The 21075-nt window shown below is 39.1% G+C and overlaps 1 protein-coding gene across 2 annotated transcripts in view; it reads left to right on the forward strand.

Annotated features, from left to right (window-relative positions):
• The first annotated feature begins 9563 nt into the window (after positions 1-9563).
• Positions 9564-21075, forward strand: part of UBXN7 (UBX domain protein 7) — a 30721-nt gene continuing 19209 nt past the window's right edge. Inside the window, exons 1-4 of one of the 2 annotated variants that reach the window (XM_060242124.1) lie at positions 9564-9735; positions 13702-13849; positions 16855-16922; positions 17986-18051. In XM_060242124.1, coding sequence (XP_060098107.1) covers positions 9663-9735; positions 13702-13849; positions 16855-16922; positions 17986-18051 — 355 coding nt within the window. In that variant the 5' untranslated portion in view covers positions 9564-9662. The remainder of the gene's footprint in view (positions 9736-13701; positions 13850-16854; positions 16923-17985; positions 18052-21075) is intronic. The other variant, XM_060242125.1, reaches the window with a different exon arrangement.

Consider the following 21075-nt stretch of genomic DNA (forward strand, 5'->3'; position numbering starts at 1 on the left):
ACAAAGCAAATCTTCTTACAATCAGTTGCAATGGTGTTTGTTTTTATCATTTTTTTCTCCAGAAAGACATATTTTTGATCATGTAATTCTACGTATCTGTGTCTTCCCTTAAACCCAAGTTCTTGAAATGCTATTTCAACTGTATGAACTCGAGCTGTTATTAATGGTCCAGCAATTTTTAACCTTATTTGTGTAGCTTGATGCTGGCAATGAAACAGCACAAAGAAAGATTACAAAATTTTATTGTTCCATCCTTTTTACAGTCCATGATTTGCTTTCACTTCCATCTTTTCTCTTCCTGCTCTAGGTTTTTTGTTTTTTTATTAGAAGGGGCTACTCAGCTCTACAACAGACTACAGACTCCTTAGCAGGACAGACTTCTGAACACCATTTATTTTATTTTTTGCTGAACCAATAATCTTAAAATATTCAAGAAAGACTTGAGCATATTGCAGTGTGTGCTATGTGGCAGTATGTCTGGTGGTTGGGGTTTAAGACACAGATTAGTACTTGAGGAAAGACCTGTCAGTTCTAGTGCTGGAAGATGCTTATAGCTGAGAGTTATTTCAGGTTCATGGTGAGTTTGTTCTAATAGTTTAATGCAGGTAAATATAAGTGGAGATATATTTAAACTGTATAGTTTTATGTGCAAGAATATGTTGGATGCCCAAGTGCCCATTTTCATTTATTCTGTTAAGTCAATTGTTGGTTAACTCAAATTGCAAAACTTTTGTGATGCATACTTAGGTGAGAAAAGGTCTATATGTTGAAAGCATAGTAAGAGATAGGTCTCCCTAAGTATGTCCATCATACTCTAGGAGTGACAGCTACAAGGAAATGCCAGAACTGTTTTGAAATAAGAACAACGGTTGTGAACATTGGGGCTATGCTTATTGGTCTAATTCAGATTTCCTTCAACAAACAGTTTTATTTAATTATTTATATGCTGCTCCCCCCCCCCCCCCCCCCAAGGTGACCCAAAGTAGGTTACAGCTTCTCTTCTCCATTTTATCCTGACAACAACCTTCTGAGGTATGTTTATTTAAAATACTTACATGCTGCCTTTCTTTTGTGTTTCAAGGCTGAGAGATATTCACTCACCTAAAGTAATACAAGCTTTCCCGGCAGAATGGGAATTCATACCTGGGTCTATCAGATTTTAGTCCAACACTAACTGCTATGCAATGCTGGCTATTACCACTATCACTGCTAAGGGTGTTTAGTCAGAAGATTCTGCTATTCTTGAATAGAAACTACTCTATAATTCTGATTACTATATTGTACTTCTATATAACACACAGATTACCAAGCAGGGTCTATAAAGTTCTTTCTAGACAACTTGGTGGGCAGTACTACATTTGTGTAAAACTGCAGCAACTTTAACTAAAGCTTTGCATTTCTCCCATTTGTGTTTCTGTTCAGCCATTACATCTGACAAATTCCCATATCCTCCAGAATATTGAGAGAGGTTATGTGGTTCTCTCCAAGGATTAGAATATAATTGACAGTCCAGCAATATATGTTGGATGGAATCTGGGCTGTTCACCCCGCAAAGACAGACACTCTCACTATATGGGATTTGGAGGAATCTGCCATAAAAACATTTGAAGGAAAGGCATTCATCCTTGCTAACATAAATGCTCTCTGTTGCTGGGGGGCCTTCTAGATCACATAAATAGTTGACCATTTTTCCGATGGGTTGAGCAAGACCAAGCGCCGCCAGTGAACTGTTTTCCTGGGTCTGTGGATTTATTCCATTTCAACTTCTAAAGGGCTAGAGTAAGATATTTTAAAGATTGATACGTGTATGTATATTTTTTAGTAGTCTGACAATTTCCTAGGTGATATTCTCTGATGGTAAAACCCTCAGACAATTTATACTAATACATGGTTACTTACAAGGATTAATTTTTGATACTTTGATATTTAGCTGTTGACAAGCCACAAGAGGGGACAGGTTGTGCCAAATTGTAGGGAGAGATTATTTTAACACATTGATAGAATATGCTGTTGCTACCAGAATGATTTAGCCATTGCATATAACTGAAGTGTGTGCTAAGTCTTTGCACCTTTCATATTATGAGAAAGGCAGACATGCAACAAATGCTTTTCTCAGCATTTAAATAAGCAAAGAAGGGGGGGGGCGGAGCATCGCAATTTAATGGCGGACGCGAATTAGGCTAGCTCCAGCCTCCTCCTTCCCCAAATCCTGTACAACTCAACGATTCGAACTCAGATGTCAACAAAAGTTAAAGGGAAAGCTGTGCGGTCCAAAAAAGAAAGAAGATCCAAAAAGCAAAAAGCCGGTAACAGCGTTCTTTGCTTCAGAAACTGCTGTAAAGGTTGGTGCCCCGACTTTGCGCTCCCCAAGCACGCAAAATATGGCGCCTAGCCCGACCTCGCAATCTAATGACACGGCCCACTCAGATCAGGAGGAGGAGAGGCCGATTAATAAAAAAGACTTAGATCTCTTAAGATTGGACATTCATAAGTACTTCAACGAAGCTATTGTAGAGCACATTAAACCCCTAAAGGAAAAAATCAATGAACTGTCAGTAGATCTGAACACAACAGCGAGCATAGCTGAACGCTCTGCTGAACTAGGCTTGTCTCTTAAAGGGGAACTGACTGCTCTGAGAGAAAATGAATCTAAACTGCAGAGCAGACTGCTGCTCTTAGAAAATAAATGGCGGGCTTTATTAAACTTCGCGGTTTTGATGAGGGAGCTGAGGAGAAGAAGAACTTGCTGATCTTTGTAGCGGACTGGCTGCAAACGACTTTTTCACTAACTGAAAATATGGCGACTAGCATAATTAGAGTGCAGAGACTAGGCGCCATTTTACCACAACGACGTAATTTCACCAGAGACATACTAGTCCAATTCTCAAACACCAGAATTAAAGATCTAATCTTACAAAAAGCAAGACAAAAGGATGGTGCTACATACAATGGAAAGAAGATTCTGATATTGCTAGACCTTTCACCAGAAACTCTTGAGAAAAGAAAGAAATTAAAGATTGTTTCAAGCAAGCTCCATGCTAGTAATCTGAGATTTAGATGGAGCCTGACTTCAGATCTTCTGTTGTTCAAAAATGGCGCCTTCTACAAAGCCCAAGACGCGCAGTCCGGACTTGCCCTTATGAATGCACTTTCTATAAAGTACACGGAGGAAGAAGAAGATGAACTACGAAAGAACTTTGAGTCTACAGAAGACAAATCACCTGAAGAAGTGGTTTAAACAGCTATAACTTTATACAAATATTGTCTAGTTCAGTTAAAGCTCTCCCATTAGCAAAAGCCTCGTTGGGCTCTATTCATCACAATGGTGATAGGAAAATGGTTAACTAATACGCACCTGCTTTTTTTGCTTTCAACAGGAGGGCGGTTGGCTAAGCATATAAACGCATGTATATACTTATGTTGTTTTTAAGCTTACCTGCATATCCAATTTGCCCAACTAGATGAAATTTAATACTTAAAGTATTTACAGGTCTACTTTTCTGGACTTCAGGGATATTAATTATAAATCATATTATTTAATGAATTTAATTTTATTTATTATTCTTATGGTCTTGTATTAAGGGAAAATTGATTTATTAACAATCACTTAATGAATTAATTCTGTGGTAATCTAATTTCGCTTTGGGGTGATCTTACTTCCTGATCTGATGAATTCTCTAAAATACTCCTCTTAATATAATAGATTAATGCTAGTTGACTAAATGAAAGGGGAAATGTTAGCGTGTTAGATCCAGCCTACAGTATGGATGATTTTAAACTGTAGATCTTGTTACCTCTGATTTGTTAACCTATTGATAAGTTCTAAAATACTGCCTTGTTTACTTAAATGTTAGAGCCTATCTTACAGCAGGTTTAATTGTTGTTTTGGAATATTTCTGAACTACTAAGTGCACTATCTTAAACATTGGTTTTAGGGCTTCTAACTCCTATAGGTTATAACCTGTTTTCCAGAATTCTTGCATTACTACCATCTTGGCTGTACTAAGGTTAAGCTCAAAGTTACTTTTTGCAGAGTTCAAATTTTGTTCCTTATGAGCAAATAATTATTGGAGTTTTCAACTGTTAAAGTAGAATTGGGGAAGGGGGAGATGTCAGAGTTTTTGTGTTTTGACTGAAGCTTTTGCCCTCCTAGGAGAGAATTAGTAGTTTCTGATAAGGGAAACCCAAGGTTTTTTCCCTAGCTTCCTGTGGATCAGGAGGCTGTGAAACTCTGCCCAGAGTTTGGGTAATAGGTAGTAGAGTCTACCTTTTTGCTTTTGTTGGCACACGTGGTGGTGCCAAGTTCTAGTCCTTATCCCCATTTTGTTGTTTAGATTCCTTTTAATTAGTAAGGGTTGCAGTATGGTATAGCATACACTATTTGCTTTAGACCAATCTCCAATTGCGAAAAATCTGATTAAATTCCTGGTAACCTACTAAACATTAAATCCAGTGCTTGCAATGTCTAAAAGTTTAAAATTCCTAACGTGGAATTGCAGGGGTTTTAAAAATCCAATAAAACGCACACGTATATCTAATTTCTTAGCTAAAGAACATCCAAATGTGGTCTGTCTGCAAGAAACTCATGTTAAAAAACGAACACCTTTCGGCCTACGCTCTAAATGGTTTAACCAGGTCTTTCATGCGCCAGGGTCGTCAAAGGCGAGGGGGGTGGCAATACTAATATCCAAAACTACTGCCTTTAATTTACAGAATTCTAAAATAGATCCTAAAGGAAGATATATATTTGTTAAAGGATTTTTAAATGGTAAACCCATAATGTTTGCTTCTATCTATGCACCCAACAGTGGCCAAACATCTTTTCTGAAGGAGGTCTTCTCTGAATTGCTGGACTTTAAACATGGTGAGATCATCATCGGCGGTGACCTTAACTGCATCACGGACCTTACTCTTGATAGGTCTGGTGGTAAGAGAGATAAATCCCGACGCACGAAGGACTCAGGTTTAAACAATCTTTTACGATCTTATAATTTGACAGATATCTGGAGGACACTGAACCAGAAAGTGCGTGATTATACTTACTTTTCACATATACACAATTCATACTCCAGGATTGACTATGTTCTAACTTCTCCAGATCTCTTTGCTTGTGCCCACAATGTTAAAATTGGGTCTAGAACTATCTCAGACCACTCATGGGTATCAGCGGAACTCACTTTACAGGAATTAGACAATAAAGGCCAGACCTGGTCACTGAATAAACTTCTCCTGTCCAAAGATAGTATATGTGATAAAATAAATAAGCAGATACAGGAGTACTTTCAGCATAACAAGGACTGTGGTGTCTCACAGCATGTAATTTGGGATGCCTTTAAGGCAGTACTTAGAGGCAACTTTATATCACTGGTGGCAGCCTGCAATAAAAACAGAAACAAAACTATTCTGGAACTCAAAACTAGAATAGCTGAGCTGGAAAAAAGGCATATAAAATTTGGAGGGAAGAAAATTTTGAAAAAACTTACACTGGAAAGAAATAAATTGGAGCTGATTGAAACTTCAGATATTCAAAAAAAGTTGCTTTATGTGAAGCAGCGGTACATTACCAAAACTACAAAATCTTTAAGATTATTAAAATTTAGACTCCAACAAAATAAGGCTAACTCACTGATTCACTCTATTAGATCACCCCAAGGCGCTGTGCATGTCACACCTCAAGAAATTATCAAGGTCTTCCAAGACTATTATACTTCTTTGTATAAATCATCTATTGACACGGATCGAGATTTCAAAAAATATTTGAGTGACATGAAATTTGGGCAAAAATTTTCTAACAATGACGCTGAATTCATGGATAGACCTTTTTCAGAACCAGAAATTAAGGAAGCGATATCCTCAATTAAAGCTGTAGGTAATGATGGCTTTCCCATAGAATTCTATAAAAAATTCAGTTCCAGCTTGTTGTCTCCTCTAGCTGCAACTTGTAATCTGGTAATGAAAGAAGGTATAATTCCTGAGACTTGGAGAGACTCTAAAACGATAGTGATCCACAAAGAAGGAAAGGACAAACAGGATCCCAAGTCTTTTCGTCCAATCTCACTGCTTAATCACGATTTTAAAATTTTCTCCACCGTTTTAGCCCGTAGGCTGAATAAAATTGTTAGTTTATATGTCCACCTGGATCAGACTGGCTTCATCCCTGGTCGGTCCATCTCAGATAATATTAGGCGAACACTCAACCTGATTCATTTCGGTAAAACAAATCAAACATCCTCCCTTATTTTTTCATTAGATGCAGAGAAAGCGTTCGACAAATTGGAAATTGCATATTTAAAAGCGGTTTTGGAACAGATGGGCTTTGGTCAAAACTTCTAAACACAATAACGGCCATTTATAACTCTCCAAGAACGCAAATAGTTATTAATAACTTCAGATCCGATGCTATCAACTTGTCAAGGGGCACACGTCAGGGTTGTCCCTTATCCCCGATCCTCTTTGCTTTATCTCTTGAACCCCTAGCACACCTGGTACGTACAGATCCTGATATTGAAGGATTGGAGATAGATGGGAAAGCTCATAAGATTAGTTTTTTTGCTGATGACGCAGTTATATACTTAAAAAATCCGATTAATTCACTAACCAAACTAATGCAGGTAATTACAACTTTTGGGAAATACTCAGGTTTCATGATAAATGTATCTAAATCGGAAATTTACCCGATTAATGTGCCTCCAGATGTGCGTCAAAAAATCAAAACTACTTTCCCTTTCAAGTGGGTTGACAAATCCTGGCGCCATCTAGGAATACAAGTCCCTATAGAATTGTCTAACCTGTTTGAGGCAAATTATAAGCAACTATATAAAACAGTTAAGGCAAATCTTACGACCTGGTCAAAGCTCCAACTCAACTTGTTAGAGAAAATTGACTTGTTAAAAACCTTTGTTTTGCCCAAGTTTCTTTTTTTATTTCAGAATATCCCTATAGAAGTCCCGAGAAGTGAAATGAAAATGTGGCAAAAGAGTATATCCCTTTTTTTGTGGCAGAACAAAAAGCCAAGAATAGCATACCATCTGCTTGCCAAACCAATCGACCGGGGGGGCCTAGGAGCACCAGTTCTGGAAAAATACCATATGGCAGCCCAGCTGAGAAATATTTTATTGTACACTAGGAAAAGCTGTGACCTCCCATGGCTACAGATAGAGGCTGCAAGTATTCTTCCTATAAAACTCAATGAGTTTGTCTGGAACAGTGAGACGGACAGGAAAAGAACTGTATTAGCCAACCCTTATCTAAAATATACTTTGAAAATTTGGGTCAAGTATAGATCCTTAGTGGTCCATCCTTCAACACCAGTAATATCCTTTTTGGGGCAGACCTGGTTTCTTCCAGGCTTGTCTAATGAAAACTTCAAGAGCTGGAGGAAAGAAAATATTATTAGAATTTCAGACATTAGCTCAAAGGGGAGACTATTGACACGGGGTCAATTGGAAGCTAAGTTTAAGATGGGAATTCCCTGGTTTGAATACCATCAAATACACAATGCTCTTAACAAAGTGGTCCCTGTAATGCAATCTATTGGTCGGCTGAATGCCTTTGAGAAACTAATCTGTGAGGAAGACACTAAAATGAAAGGTGTAATTGCAAAATTGTATTATTTATTAAACCAGAGAAATTGGACACAGCCCACATCTCAACAAAATGCGTGGAGTAAAGATTGCAAATCGCAATGGTCAGAAGAGCAGTGGCACACAATTTGGACATCATCTGTATGCAAATCCAAATGCACTAACTTTAAGCTGCAACAATTCAAATTAATTTCGAGGTGGTACTTAACCCCACAGGTTATTAGTCATGCACACAAGAACTCTAGCTCTTTATGCTGGAAAGGGTGTGGTGCCTCTGGCTCCTTCATCCATTGCTGGTGGGCGTGCCAAAGGGTGCAGAAATTTTGGAATACTTTAATAACACAAATTGAAGCAATTGTGAAGGTTACCATCCCTCGCACCCCTGAATTTGTCCTTCTGAATCTATGGTCGAAGGGGGATTATCCCAAATTAAAATCAGAACTTATCTCATTGCTACTTTTAGCAGGTAAACTTCTTCTTGGAAAGCTACTAAATTGCCATCGCTGACTTTATGGTTTCAAAAGGTTTGGGAAATTCTAATCCAGGACAAAATTGCCTCCCAACTCACTCTAGGGGATAATCCTAGGATAGGAGAACACTTTGTAGAGAAGTGGTTTCCTTTTTTGGACTTTGTAAACAACAACCCGTCAAAGAAAAGTGTAATGCCAAAGAAATACCTAAATTTTATTATATATTAAATAGCACTTGTATGTACTAAGGTAATTCTCTCATAAGTAAAATGTGCAACTGCTTACGGTTTTTTTTTCTTTCCCTTTTCCCCTTCCCTTAAATATGTGTGTGTTGCTCCTTGTAATATATGCGTTAGCAATGTTGCTTAAGACAAAGCTATATGTCTATTGTGATTTGATGTTTATTATTATTTTTTCTAATTGTTTTATATAAAATAAAAAATTTAAGTTAAAAAAAATAAGCAAAGAATATGCATTGAGAGGCAGTGGTACAGCACCTCAAATGTGATCAGTTCAGGTAGAGGAAGCATTGTTTGAAGTGGAATGGGTGGGAAAAGACATATTCTGGGCCATTCCTTAGCTCAACTGAACTGCACTATTGTTTTGCATCAAAGCAAAACAAGTCCAGTGGTATCTTGAAGATCATTTATTTCAGGTAGGGTTGCCAGGTCTGTGTTGGAAAATACCTGGAGACTGAGGGGTGGATCTGGGAGAGGGCAGGGTTTGAGAGGGGAGGGGGCTCAGCATAGCACAATGCCATAGAGCCCACCCTTGAAAACAGTCTTTTTTCCCAGGGGAGCTGATCTCTGCCAGCTGCAGGTCATTTGTAAAAACCAGAGGTCTCCAGGCTCCACCTGGAGATGGGAAATTCCGGTATGCACCGAGACAGTTCCAGAGAACCTGGACTTCCGTCTCACCAAAGTTCATACTGGGATAAATGTTAAGTGTTCAGGGTGCCACTGGACTTCCGTTTGCCATAGTACATTAGCAGTAATGATTAATACGGCTACCCCGCAAGCCTTTTGTAGCCCACCAGGAGCAGCTGCTTCTCTTAACTTCGGCAGCCTCAACATGTTCTCTTGTGTCCGCCCATGTTGATATTGCGTTTCCAACCCCGTGCTGTTAATGGATGCTCCTTTTATATCCTGCGTTTGCTTCTTGGTTTCATGCGATGTTTCAAAGTACAACCGTATACAGTCGTACGAGACAGCCTAAGGGCTCTTCTCGGTTCTCCCCAATATTTTGCTGTCCCAGCATCGATTGGAAGTGTCTCCTTTAGCCTTTACTTCCATAATGTATGACTCCGTAGCGTGCCGCCTCCGGTTAGCGGGAGCAGGAGCAGCCGTTTCTTGTCTGGTCCCCAACGTTCCTTTTCCAGCTAGTTCCCTCAGCGGCTCCCGGTTGTCCACGTTTTAAGGTAAAAGCACCACCTGCCTCTAGAGGGCCTCAGTCAGAACAGCAGTTGCTTTTTTTGTCTCTTAAGCCGGCTCCTAATAAAGCTTGATATTGAAACTGAAGGCGAGCGAAAGGAAATCGGGGCGCGGTGGCTCTGCGCCTGCGTACTGGGACCGGCAGGTGGCGGGTGTTGTTCGGTGGTAGTGGCGGCAAGATGGCGGCGCCCGGGGGCTCCGCCGCCTCTTCGGCGCTGAAGGGGTTAATTCAGCAATTCACCGCCATCACGGGTGAGGCGCGCGAAAGCCTGGAATAAACCCAGAGGAGCTGAGGGTCTCTCAGCCGCGGGGTGGGATATAAAGCTGGTGGGAGATCGGAGCGAGAGCTGCGTCGGTGAGGGAGTTGGCGGGAGGCAGAAGAGGAGAACTCCAGCGGCAGCAAGAGGAGGGGAGGGGGGGGGTGCGCCTAAAAGGAGGAGATGTAGAGAGAGCGACGTAGAAGAAATGGAGTCCAAGGCGGCGACTGATGGACGCCTTGTTAAGGGAGGTCTGCTAGCCCAGGAGGAGTTCAGGGGAAATTCCTTTGTGAAGGAGGGAGAAGAGTAGGGTGGGGACACCTATGTGTTGGGCAGAGAACGACCTGAGGGACTGCAGTGCGAGAATCTCCACAAGGGCCTTCATTGCTGCCTTTGGTAGATTGATGTAGATCAGTCACTAGAGACGGCCATCTGTTTCCTTACCTGCGTAAGGGGGGGAACCCCCCTCACTCGCATAACCGTCCTCGGTTTTTGCCTTTTGTAGCGCAGACGAAACGTAGGTTAACTTATACGTAAATCAGCAGTTCACTTTTTAAAAGTCCGAATGGCTGTTATTAGTGTGGGCTGTACATGGGGTTGCCAACTCAGTGTTGGGAAATTCGTGGAGATTTGGAGGTAGAGCCGGGGATGGTGTAATTTGGGGAGAAGAGATACCTCAGTGGGGTGTATTGCAACACTCCCCACCCCTCCAAAGCAGCCATTTTCTCCAGAGAACTAATATCTTGAAATCTCCAGGCTGTATCTGGAGGTTGGCAACCTAGGTACTGTTTTGAAAAGCAAAAGGTAACGGACCTGGTTTCTATTGCAAGCCTGTTACCATGGTATAATCCATGTTGTGTATGAATATACCAGTGTGCTGGGCCCAGATAAATAATGGTTAGGCTCTGCTTCAATTAATTTGTAGAGCCCTTTAAAAGCTAATAAGGCTTAATTCATGCATTATAAGTGCAGTGTGGTAACTGCCAAAAAGTCTGATTCTGGCTGGACGTTGTGTTCCACCAATAATGTGTGAACTTACTGCTACTAATGTTGAGATGTGAAATAACCACATGAATAAGATGTCTCATGCACTGGTGACATCCCAGTGTACTAATATGAGACAGATGCTGACTGTGGAGAAATGTCTTCTGCCTTTTAGCACATGAACTGTGACTAAGCTTAGTGGCTATCACCCCATCTTGTGGCAATAAATATAATGCATTAATTATATACATTGTGCGAAGAAGCACTACCTTTTTCATTTCTGGAATCTACCACCAGTCAATTTCATCAGTTGATTTCGTTATATTACCTTGTATGACAAGTCTCTGAGAGATATTTCTCCCAGGACTTTTCATACATAATTTTATAAAGTCTGTTGACTCACAAATTAGCAGTTTTATTTTTTTCCCTGTTCTAGAAAGTCCCAACATTTTCTTTCTGGTGGAAAATATGCTTCGGTGCCCTAATCATTTGTTGACCTTTTCTCTGTTTTCCAGTTTATAAGACTGCATGTACAGCTGAGTTAATGCTATGTAACAAATTTCAGAACCTTTAGTACTTAGATCATAGAAGCCCCTTTTACACAATAATTTTCTATGACAATTTGTCAGAATAGATAAATTTTATAATAAGAGTGATTTAAACTCCTGTTTGTGGGAGGCAAGAGCTAAAAATGGGACCACTAAAAGTACATTACTAAACAAAATGATTGCAGAAAGTTAAATCACACTGCTTTTAATTGGTCTAGGTTTTTTTAGTTCTTAATGTTGAAGCAACTGTATCCTCAGGAGACTAGTGTTCCTTTGAAAAGTAGTGTTAGATAAATAGAATTCCTAAGGGATCATAATGTTATTGAACATTTCCCTTTATCCAAACAAGGCATCTGTCTCCTGCAGTGAGCTGGGGGAGCAAACTGTTATTAACTGATGTTGTATTGGTTGTGTTTCCCCTGCCTTCTTTTAATATTATGGCGTTTGCACACATCGCATTTGAATAAAACTATATTACAGTTATAAATTATTCCAGCATTACAACTTAATACTCTGAAGGGCTTATTTGAAAAGATTGTATATGACACAGAGGGTGTGATGATTTCTAAAAGACCACCAAGTTTCAAATGCTGTGTTCATGTGCCTTTTATATTAACATGTTTTGAAATTTTGCAATGCTATGGGGGTGAATACTAAACTTTTTTCTACAAATAGATACTTTGTGAAGTCAATCCAGATCAACAGAAAGGGATTTAAAGGACTAGATATAATTCCTGGTGCATGGAGGATGCTTCTTCAGGAAATATTTCTGCATGCCCTCTTTATCCATCTTCTCTTCTACATAACTTCGTCTCTTCTTCCACACTTCCTTTATGTCTGCTTTGCCCACCAACAAATTCAGATGTCTTTTTTGTGGTAACATATTTCATGAATGATGGGTTTTTTTAATGCCATCATATATAATTTTAGCCTTGTAGAACATGTTTGAGTTTTGGATCAGTGGAATGAATAGTTTGGAAATCATCCTTTCATCTTTACCTGAAGGTTCTGTTTTCTAAGGAAGGTTCTCTTTTTTCTTTTTTTAATATTTTGATTGCTGTGTTTCATAAACAGAGACTCAGTCTTGAATCTAAACTCTATATTTTGGAGCTGTCCCCTGCATTTTTGTTAGCCTTGCAGCATAAGGGCCAATACATATTTCCAGATAAAACACTGGAGGCCTTAGAATCTTCAGTTGGTACTTACTATGACATGTAGAGTATGCTCATTACTTTTTAGTGTTTTTGTATCTAAATATTATCCGTAAATATCAGAGAACTTTTCTTTTGGCTACATTAAATGCTTTTCTCTGTGCTATTTTGTTGGGTAAATTCTGAAGAGTAGATTAATCAGATAAACCTTGTGTATCTGGAGCAGTTGAAATGTTGACTCATATCTCCTTTGATTGCATGTTGGTGGTTTGATTTCTTAGCATGTCCACTTAAGGAAGGCTCAGGCAGTAGTGATATGAATGACCTCTGTCTGAGACCATGAAGAGCTGTTGCCACTCAGAGTAGGGATGGACCTTGATGGACTAGTAGTCTGACTTGCTATTATGCAGCTTTATGTGGTACATGAATTTAATGGCCTTCTCACAAGGATGAGAAGGCCATTAAATTTATGTACCACATGAAACTACATAATAATAATAATAATAATAATAATAATAATAATAATAAAGGGTGCCACATTCACTTCCATTGCTGCCTGAAATGTGTGGGGTTAAAACAAAGCGCTGGTAAGTAGATAGGTGTGCATGTCCCAGTTCTTATTATTCTGCCTGGTATGAGTTTTTGTGAAGAAAGTAGCAATGCCATGTGTGAAGGCGGGGTGGTATTTGTTCTGGCCTCACTCTGCACATGAGGGTTAATAGGCAGGGGCTCATAGCAGGGTGTCCCTTACTGATCGTCACTGCTGATCCTTCCTCTCTCCCAAAGCCTGTAGCTTTGGAGCAGGCAGAAGCAGCATGTAAGGCTTATTCTGTTTTTACCTGCTCAAAAACATGGCATGACATGAAAGGGACTCTTTGTTTTCTGGTCAGAGGTTTGGGGAGAAGGGATGAGAACATCTCTTGTGCTGAGCTTTGGAACTGCCTTCAGCCTTATGACTGGATGTTTAAAGACCTGGTCATATTCCATACTGTGATGGGAATTTTAGGTGACAACAAGAGACAATGAGAAGGAATGCTTCTGGTCATTGACTGGATTTATGTTGTATGTGCTCTGATTTCATATTCCTCATTGGGGTAAAGAGAAAGGAAGGGAAACCTGTTTCTGTACAGTAATATGTACAAACTGTTGTTTCCACCTGAGAAAGTATTAAATACAAATTGCACTGTTAATGCAAGGAAATAGCATTCTTACATTTAAGCAAAAGTTTTCTTCTGTTGTGTGATCTGGAAACTGATTTTCTTTTTCATTGACTCACAGGTGCCAGTGAAAGTGTAGGCAAACATATGCTTGAAGCTTGCAACAATAATTTAGAAATGGCTGTCACTATGTTCCTTGATGGTGGAGGGATAGCAGATGAACCCAGCACCAGTTCAGCAAGTGTATCAAACCTCCGCCCACACACAGAGTATGTACATTTGTAAATATCTATGCTGTTACCTTTGAGAAATAGCTTTAAAATGTGCAAAGTTGCAGTATCAAAATATAGTACTATAAAGCTCATAATTTATCTTACTAAATTGCTTCCATGCAAAAGCTATTTTGTATATTACAAAGAAGCAGGGCTTTATTGTAGGAAAAGCCCAGAAGGAGCTCATTTGCATATTAGGCCACATCCTCTGATGCCTAGCCAGCCGGAATTGCGTTCCTGCTCAGAAAAAGCCCTGCAAAAAAGATAAAAGCAAACAAGATGCAATTCATACAGTGCTGCATTTGTTATCAGTTTGAAACATTTTTGCAGTTCTTTGAGATTTTTCATACCTGTTAGTATGAAAGTAAAGACTTAAATATGAGTGTTGTTGATGCTTGCACCATTGCAACAGCAAGGCAGAATGTGCATGTCCCCCTATGTACACACACCTGTGGTGCTTGTCACCTACTTTAGCTGCAAAGTGACATTAAGAGGCAGTGTTTCTCAACCCTTCTATGCAACTTAGTAATGGTCAGGGAGGTTTAGGAAGTGTCACATGTTCCAGACACTTCTAGCAATAGCACAGGAAGAGATGCATGCTCTATGCACCTGTGCCGGCTGTCTTGGCTATAAAGAGGACTTCAGAAATGATGCCTTTAGAGCCTGCCCTGACTGGTAGGGTCTGCAGGGGAGGCATGGTGAAGAGCGTTGGATAGAGCATGGCTGCTGTTTCTGCACCTTTCAACCAATCTTAAATAGGGAAGCTGTGGATGAGATACAGTGAAATCAAGGAGCCTTTTTGGTTTTGAGCAAGTCCAGATATGCATATATGTTGTACAAATATTGTGAAGAGCAGCAAGGTAGAATTCCTCATTCATGCAGAACCTTGGGTAAGAGTAACTGTGGCTAATAAAACAGTGTCTGATTCCAGCCATAGATCCTAGTTTAGGGGAGCCAAATTGCTTATGGTTAGGTAAAACGATGAGTTCAGACATCCCACTAGATATAGTTAGTTTAATTAAACTATAGCACTTCCCTTTCCTTTTGTACCCTTAGAAGCTCATTGATTCACAAACCTTGGGCAGCAGAAGACACTTTTTTTCTTTTTTGATGCAAGGGATAAAAGGACTAAGACAAATTTTGCAATTACTACAGTGTTCTCAGAATCCTTATCACTGAGCAAAAGAGCCAGGGATTCCAGAGTGTGCAGGGAGATGGTTGAATAAAGACTTAATATGGTAATTTTCTCATAATCTCAACAAAAAAAATCTGCATACCAGCAGAGGGTAAAAGGATGTACCAATCCTGTTAATAAACTATGGTACTGAATTCAGGGATGTTGATGGCCCAGAGAGAAAACTTTTTTCCCTCTCTAATGACTTCTTTTCAGTTTTTCCAATAATTAATTTAATTACAAAAATGACATTTCAGGGAGCACTAAAAAAAACCCCTATGAATTTCTTTTTTGAAACCAGTGAAATGTTTTAAAGATAAAGTTTTAGGCACTATGCAGTGTAGTTGCAAGATTTTGTGTAGGACAGTCTAGAGCAGTGATACTTAGTAGCTCAGGAGCAGCATGTGGCTCTTTTGAGCACTGTGCCCCAGTGTGTCACGTGCCCCATGTTATAGGTAAGTGGGCACGTGACACACTGCTTGGATGGGCCTGTGATTGGTGATTCCCTCCTTGAAACAGCCATGGCTAAAGGAATGGATAAGCTGCAACTCTCTTCAAAATGCTGGACTCATATAAATTTGGCTCTTTGGATAATGGAAAATGCAGATGTGGCTTTCCATGAGCCATGGAGTGAGTACCACTGATTTGTAGTTTAGAGAATGGCAATTCTGTATATATTTCAGGCATATAACATTTTAGATATGTATTTGTCTAAACAAGGCTAATCTTGTCCAGAGTTAAATCTGCTATAATGTGTATAGTAGTTCAACATTAATTACTATTTATTTTTCACTGTGAGGCTATTTTTATCTGAACAAAAACTTTTATTGACTACAAAACATGCTTGTTTTCTGTTTTCATCTTCCCCTTTCCCTTCTCTGATGGCAAAAATGTAATAAGGCAACATAGGATGCTGCAGTTTCTGCTTTATTTTATACTTTTAAATGCAATATATATGCCAAATATATATGTTAACTAAGTTTAATAAGAAAGTAAGTATTGCATTTATTTAATCCTCCCTCCAAATTTCCATTTTTCTACCCCTCCTGCTGTTTTCCACAGCCTCAATTTCTAGACATTTTACGTCTGTAATCTTGTTATCTGAACTGACCCAATGAAACATTTACTATTGGTTAATGTACAAACTGGAATAATGATATTTGATAATAAAGCTAACTGTTTTATTCCTGTTCACATGTTTGTTTGGATTAGTTACAAAAAATTAGATTTCTTGCTGATGAGGGAAAGACTAAAAAGTGACGGATGCAGAGTCTTATATCATCCAAGACATACCCCACTGGGATATGCTAGTTGTGCTTGAGCATTGTGGAAAACTTTTAGTGTGCTATTCTTAGATGCTGAGTAGAATTCATTTGAAAGCTCTATGCCTGAATTTGTAATCATTTGGATTCTTTCATATAATGCCGTGAAATATTATTCGAATCCAGCTCATCAGTTTTTATTCTGTTTAAGAGCCAGCCTGTTCCATTGTCCCATTCCAAGCAATGTCTGAATTGCCACTAAGAGACTGGTTGAGCAAATAAAATCCTGCTGTCAACCTTTGTATTTTGTATAGTTTGCTGTTTATATGGAATGTTTTTATATACGGTAACATCTGTACTTTAATTACTAGGAATGACTCTTTCCTCACAGTACAGTTAACACTTTGTCTCGCATAGTTAACACTTGACATAACTGTACAGATTGAACTGGGTTGTAAATCTCAGATACAGGGTTGGTGGACACAGCCCTTGTCTATATTCTTTGGTATATTGTTCAACAAATGCAGTTACATTCAAGCAGCTGTGTGTGTTTTTAATCTTTATAGAGATGAAGTGAGAGCCCCCATTCCTCAAAAGCAGGAAATACTGGTAGAACCTGAACCTTTATTTGGTGGTAAGTGTGTTTCATTTTAATCGTTTCCCCTCCAGAAGTGACTAAAGAGAATTTTTGCTGGACCATCTCATGATCTAGGCTCCATTATCCATTTTCCCCACCCCTGGTCTGTACTTTCAGCATGTGATCTTGCAGTTTGCATTGAAGTGTTCATGCTCCCGTCATATTCCCTGAAGTTGCAATTATATGTAGGTGTCCAACCTTTCATATTTAATTGGCATTCCTTGGAATATATTTTATGTACTTGTAAAGTATATACAATTCCCAGTTTTTAGATGAAAAACTGAGGCAGAAAAGTAGTGACTTACATCAACCCTGTGGGGTTTTCAAGGCAAGAAACTTCAGAGGTAGGTTGCCATTGCCTGCCTCTGCGTTGCAATTGTGGACTTCCTAGGTGGTCCCTAGGCAACCCATAACGGCAGCTGAAATCTCTCAAGATGAACTTGTTGCACACTTTAGACTTTAGTCAGTTCCATGACCTTTTAAAAAACTTTTCATGTATTTCTTGGGAGTTGTCTTGGTGAACCCATTGTGTAGGGGGGGGTTTAATTTGCATATTGGTGGCTAGTGTCAAAGAGTTAACATCAAGACAGTTTCCTTTAGCCATGCTTTTTGTTGTAATCCACATAGAGAGAACAGCATGGTATCTCTTGAAGGAGTTAAAAGTTGAACTAGCTTTGTTTCTGAAGGTCCCTCCACCCCGGGTCTGCCTTCCTGGATAGGTGTGGTAAGTGTAGGACAGACATCATCATGTCAGCATAATCAAACATGGTCTGAGGACTAGAAACAAAAATCATATTCTGATGGATGTTCATGTGTAAGGTCCGCAGCCTTCTTGAGCATATGGGCACCTTTAAAATGATGATGTCTGTCCTACACTTACCACACCTATCCAGGAAGGCAGACCCGGGGTGGGGAGACCTTCAGAAACAAAGCTAGTTCAACTTTTAACTCCTTTAAGAGATACCATAGCCTGAGGCTTTAGCTTTTTAAATTGTAGCTCCAAAATGCAATTATATTGAAATATTGTTTATGGTTATTGTGTATTTCTATTCTTGTTCAGCTCCAAAAAGGCGCAGACCTGCTCGTTCTATATTTGATGGTTTTCGAGATTTCCAGACAGAAACCAGTAGGTATATGTGGATCATTATGGTATTCTTTCACACACTATGGCTTGGGTTATTGGTTGTATCCAGGGCAATTTGGAGCTTTTACATTTTCTGATGCTGACTGTGTTTTGTAACCTGCTACACCATTGTATCATACAGCCACAAACAAAATAACCCATTACTATATATATAATATCACTTGAGAGAGTAGAGGTGGACTATAATTTAAATTAAGAAAGTCCCTGGTGTCAGCAGAGGGAAACTGCATATATTATCTGGGGAGCCAGATAAATTTGCTGCTGTTTAGATGCAATTATTTAACTGAGTTGTTTTTGTTGAGTGAGACTGGAATTAAAGATCAGGCTAATTACAGCAAGCGGCTGTTATTTCCAATATAATTTATCTGCTCTACCAGTCCCATCCCCAGGATTAACACCCCCTCCTTTGGAAGGAGTATCTGTTTTGTACTGGCTTTTGCAGAAAGTGAAAGCAATGGAAGAGACTTGCATGTCTTTGCCAGTATTCCATGGAAAACAAAACATGATGTAGCCCTTTCTCCCATGTTCCCTAATAGCCATACAAATGACAGGGAAAGGGCAGGTTTTCAGAGAGGGAAAGAAGTGGCTCAAATCCATCTAGTCTACATCTTTTCCAGTACTTCCATAGGCCTTGGGTAAGTGGTCAAAAAGCCTCGTGGCATTTCTTGTCTTCTGTGAAGCCTTTTATAAGTTGAAACAAGGCCCTGTCTCTCTCCTAAGATTTTCGTATTTGTGAAAAGACTCAACAAGGGTGGGGAAAAGAGGCTTTGTTTCATTTTCTTGCTTCTGCCTCCTGAAAAGCTACAGAAAAGAGACAGATTCTTCCCCATCCCCCAACTTGAGCAGAGAGTGGAGGCTCATGGTGACTGCTGGCTGGTAAACCAAACAGTAATTTACAGCTTGCTGAATATTAGGTACTCATAGGGTTACCAACCCTCAGTTCCTGACAAGAGTTCCCTTGCTTTTGGGAGCTTTGCTTTGCTGCCAACCAGTTGACTAGCAGGGAAAACCCCACCCCCAAACAGTGATACTGCTGTGTGACATTCCTGATGCACTGTTCTGGAGGTGTCACATGGTATCACTCTGGTTTTGGGCAAACTCTATGGTTTTGAAGCAACCCCCCCCCCAAAAAAAAACCATAGAGTTTTGCCCAAAGCTCAGGACATCACAGACACGATGATGTCTCTTCTGGGTGACATTGCATTGGAGCCACCCACTCTCAGAATAACCCCTGAGTCCCCCCGCTGCAACAAAGAGGTGTCCTGGCAACCCTAGATACTCAGTTTAGGTAAATACCATAACTTGTTTTTTGAAAGAATTTGAATCAGATTTTTAAAAAGCTATAGGTTGACAGTTCCCCAAGGTTTTTGTTTTTGTTCCTCTTCCTTTTTTTCCTGCTTTTATACCACAAAGTATAAGGAATGAAATTGTTCCTTTTTTATGACACTATGAGCAAGAACAGTATTTGTTGTTACAAAATTTATGTTATCATATTTTCATCTTTGGATATTGGACTTTTAAACTTCTGTTAAGTTTTCAGCTTTCCCAGAATTTAATACTGCAGATACCAGGGGTCAGTTGAACCAATTTTCACGCTTATTGTTGATCAGCTCATTTTCAGATCACAGTTTGAGGCATGAGGTCTTACATAACTGTTACTCTTTATTAGCTTTAACAGATGGAGCCTTTCACTCTAGCTTATAGTTTCAAATAAATGTTCTTTTCTCCATCTCTCAAAAACGCTTTATCAGCCTTTTCAGTATTGACAATTTTTTCAAAAGAAGACATGTTGGACCTTCTAGAATGCTTTGGTTTAGTTCACTGCACAATAGATACAGTTCTTGACAGTATTTGAAGTGAAGATAGACATTTCTCTGAGTGTCTCATTCATGTAAACATGTTAAATTTGTGAAATGTGACCCACAGTTTCTCCAGTACTCAAACCAGGCTTAACAAAGGACCTTGCCTGAGAATTTTGAAGGAGGGGTCATATCTACAAATCTACTTCAATATTTACATCTGTATGTAACAGTTTGGACTGTCAGGTTCTGTCAAATCTTGTGTAGCAGTGCGTTGACTGCTGGTGGTACTATTTTCCATGTAATAATGAAATGTAGTTTGCTGTAAATGTGGCTAAACTGGAATAAAATTTTGGTCTTAGAAAATGTACCATAGTGTTCACTCTAAGCTTGTAGGGGGAAAAACCACATTGTTTCTTTGCTGCTATTTTCCTCAGCAATTTAATCATGATATATCTAACCATTGCAGTGATGATAGGCCTAATACAGAGGTAAAAATGGGTGGTCCCCCCCCTTTTTTTTTTAAAAAGGTTGAAAGCTGCAAAAACTATATCATTTTTTATAAAGTAGTTCACAGCTTATCTCCATAAAATGTTTTGTGATGCAAACTTCACTTCCTATATTACATAAGACAAAACTGCAAAATTAATAAGCATTTTAATAGTACTTGAGGCTGCAAAAGTATTGTAATGTCAGCATCAACAGTCACAAAATAAGTTCACCAAAAGGTTAGAACAACAAATTATTTATTTAGAAAATGTGTATGCTGCCTTTCAAGAGATCTGCTGAAAGTGGCTTGCAAAATAATACAAGAAAATCTTTAAAACAACCAGCGTAAAGTTACCAATATAAAAACAATATTAACTGCTCCATGTAAAGTTAATACCACTCTATTGATGTAAATGGGTTTAGAGCTGTGTGACTTTGTTTAAGATGGCACTGTAAACAGCCCTAAGTTATATCCATTGAACAGGCTAGAAGTGAATTATATGTAACACAACCCAAAGGTTAGAGTGACCAAATTACTAAAAGGATTAAATCAATATATTAATGTAAATAACAATCATGAAAACGGTTCTGTTTTTGAGTGTAGCGTCGGTTTGTAAATCGTCTGGAGACTATTTGAGTCCCTATTACTTACCTGGAGTTTTGTTATTATGCTATCTATAGAGCACAATGCTGGAAGAGTGATAGAAACAGGAATTTA

Source organism: Heteronotia binoei, chromosome 6, assembly GCF_032191835.1.
Source record: "Heteronotia binoei isolate CCM8104 ecotype False Entrance Well chromosome 6, APGP_CSIRO_Hbin_v1, whole genome shotgun sequence".
NCBI classification, from domain to species: domain Eukaryota; kingdom Metazoa; phylum Chordata; class Lepidosauria; order Squamata; family Gekkonidae; genus Heteronotia; species Heteronotia binoei.